The sequence below is a fragment of the Chrysochloris asiatica genome, unplaced genomic scaffold, assembly GCF_000296735.1.
Source record: "Chrysochloris asiatica unplaced genomic scaffold, ChrAsi1.0 scaffold00027, whole genome shotgun sequence".
In the NCBI taxonomy this organism is placed as follows: Eukaryota; Metazoa; Chordata; class Mammalia; order Afrosoricida; family Chrysochloridae; genus Chrysochloris; species Chrysochloris asiatica.
In genome coordinates, this window is record NW_006408545.1 from 12,058,985 (window position 1) to 12,062,156 (window position 3,172).

Genomic DNA, 3,172 nt, shown 5'->3' on the forward strand with positions numbered 1-3,172 from the left:
AGAATGGTTGTATAACTTGAAGAATGTAATGTCAATGAGTTGTACATGTAGAAATTGTTGAATTTTGTATGTTCTGTATATATTCTCAACAACAATAAAAGGGAAAAACACCACCAGAAAGCATGTAAAATCTTAACCACACATCATTTCTGTGATAGCCTTTGCAGGTTATCTTGGACTAGCTTATCAAACCATTAGAAAAATCAAGAGAAAGATTGTTGTTCAGTGCGCTAAAAACGTGTAAAGTCATTATCAGCTTCCTGGCATGAACCCACAGAGCCTGATCAATAGTGCGTTGACACTGAGAATGTACCGTTTTTAATATTTCTTGTTTCTTTTAACAGAGCCAAATCGGAACAGCTCAGCAACCCTTGAATTTAAGTGTCATCAGTTTCAGGAAACCATAAAAAAGTGAGAAGATAATTGGGAAGAAAAATGTTTTCTTTTTTAAGGAAACTTTTGGCTTCATTTTATACTACTTTGGCATGGACTATATTTATTTTCAAAATGGCTTTTTTGGTTTTTGTTTTTGGCAAGTTTTATTGTGAGTTTTTCTAATTATGAAGCAAAAAAAATTTTTTTTCCTCCACCATGCTTTATGTGATAGTATTTAAAATTGATGTGAGTTATTATGTCAAAAACTGATCTATTAAAGAAGTAATTGGCCTTTCTGAGCTGATTTTTTTCCATCTTTTGTAATTATCTTTATTAAAAAATTGTACTTGGATTGTCTTTCGTCTGTTATTACAGTTTAAAATCTAGTTTGAAATGAGTGATGATCATTTCTACTGACTGGGGACACCGGGGAGAAAGATAGTGACTACAACATGAAAAAACGGTTTATTTACTGTTTCTCTTCAGTTCACATCATGCCCTGGATTATATAAAGTATACTTGCAGCTTTAAAAGTAACCTTGGAATAGCTTGTTGTTAAATGTTCTTTTTGAATGTAATGGACTTTTTATAAGATGCTGATACTCTTCAATTGTAGTTCTGATCTTTATGTGTGTAATCAGTCTTACTTTATGTACCTTCTATGTACAGCACTGGCAATTTAGATAAATATCTATTACCAACTATAAAACATTAATTAAATATATTCGGTTAAGAGTCTTTTCACTGAAGTTTGATACAGAGTTCATCAGTGAATATTCACAGAAGATATTTGGGTGGAGAATTAAAGAATAAAGCGATTTGTGCCAGAGTATAGAGTGAAATGTAGATAGAACTAAGTTCACTGTGCTGTCCAGTCCAGTCTAGTCCATCCATAGAGGACAGAGTTTAAATGCCCCAAGCTAAATTTCCAAAAGTTAATCTTTGCAGAAGCAGGTTTACTAATCTTCATCCTGTGGTGCAGCTGGTGGATTTGAACCACTGACGTTTTTGCTGGCAGCTGAGCACTTTTTAGCTACTATGCAACCCAGGGCTCCTTGTAGATTGAACTGTTGTTAAATGCCATCACATCTGTTGCAACTTTAGCGACCATGTACAGGGTTTTCAAGGAGCAGCAAGTGGATTTCAGTCACCGACCTTGAGGTTAGCAGTGCAGTGCTTATCAGTTGCATGTAAAATAAAAATGTTTGTCTTCAACATTTAATAATTCTATTAACCAAGCATATCAACTCCCTAAGTCATTAAAAAGGTGTTCACATTCTAAATTTAGCCTTATATTTGATTCTAATATCAACCCTAAGGAAGTTAATATAAAATTGTTTAGTCCAGATTGTTGGTCAGTTCTGACTCAGCTACCATGTATATAGAGTGTTTTTGAGTAGCAGCTGGTGGATTTGAACTGCCTACCTGTGGTTGGCAGTCTAGTACTTATCCTACAGACTATACCAGGATTAATTTGAATATTAATCATACCAGCTAGAAAGAATATTTCCATTATTTTTAATTGCGATAGTAATAAATGAGATAATGTAGAAATTTGCAACCAGGAAAACGAGCTTCTGTGTCATTTATTTACTTTTTGCCAGCCTACACTCTATACTCAACAGCCAGGACTGTATGGTGGTTACCTGGTAACTAGAGGGACAAGACCTTTCCTATATTCATACTGTCAGTCTAAATTGAAACATACTATTTAGATAAAACCTGGTTCTTTTATATGATATCCAGATCCCACTATTGTATCCAGGATTCCAAATCCAGTAAATAAGCATTTGAAAGAAGTAACTTCTTATTCACCAAGTGAATGTCTACCTATTTTAAGACTGGAAATAAAAGTGACAAAAATACTTAACTGATTTGGAGGAAGCACATGTGTAACTCGTGTGGTGGTTGTGTGCCATCAGGTCGGTTCAGACTTAGCAACCCTGTATAAGATTTCTGTGTGGCTGTTGGGTTTGAATGATTGATTTTTTGGTTAGTAATCCTGTGTTTATAGCATCACACTAGAGCCCATGTGAATTGGGAATTTGCCAAATTAATTTTGCCAGACTCTAGATTCTTTTGAAATAAAATCATGGAATGCCAGAAGTTAAGTAAAATGTTTCTTTGCAACTCTGCAGTATGAAATGTTTCAGATATTCACAAAAAACACTTAGACTTCTGTAATAAGTTCTTATGCACCTCCCCAGATTTGGCGGATAAGACAGTTTAACTTCTGTCATACTTGCATTAAGAATTTGCTTTCTTTTTTTAATGTATATAAGAATTTGAAGAAGTTCTCATTATGCTTTTTGACTTTTCACTCTAATTGTTCAAAAGAAACGACTATCCTGGCATTTTTGTTTTACTGTCAAAAGTCCATGAGCCTTTAAAGACTAATTACAGATCCTGGTTCCTTTATCAGGACAATAGTTAAAGTTATTTTGTGTTCGTGAAACTTGTTCATATTTTTCTAACAGACACATTACTGTAGTTCATTTTAACTGCCATACATTATAGTGTGGAGCCTTGGTGTGGCACTGTAAGGTAAGCACTGGACTGCTAAGTGTAAGGTCATTGCTTCAAACCTATCAGCCGCTCTATAGGGTCATTGAATTGGAACTGATTCAACAATATTCTGCTTAAGGAAAAAAAAAAAACAACTTTAAATGTGAAAAGATTTTAAATAAGCAAAATTTTTTGATGTATGTTGATTAACAAAATACTCTAGTTTTTAACGTGTGGTGCTGTAGAATAAGCACTGGGCAGCTAACTGAAAGCTCAAGTGTACAAACCTACC

The 3,172-nt window shown here is 34.2% G+C and overlaps 1 protein-coding gene across 1 annotated transcript in view; it reads left to right on the top strand.

The window, feature by feature from the left end:
- The window catches only part of HDAC2 (histone deacetylase 2), a 35,929-nt gene extending 35,250 nt beyond the window's left edge, over positions 1–679 (top strand). The window contains exon 14 of the mRNA XM_006839916.1: positions 345–679. Coding sequence (XP_006839979.1) covers positions 345–375 — 31 coding nt within the window. The 3' untranslated portion in view covers positions 376–679. The remainder of the gene's footprint in view (positions 1–344) is intronic.
- The last annotated feature ends 2,493 nt before the right edge of the window (positions 680–3,172 follow it).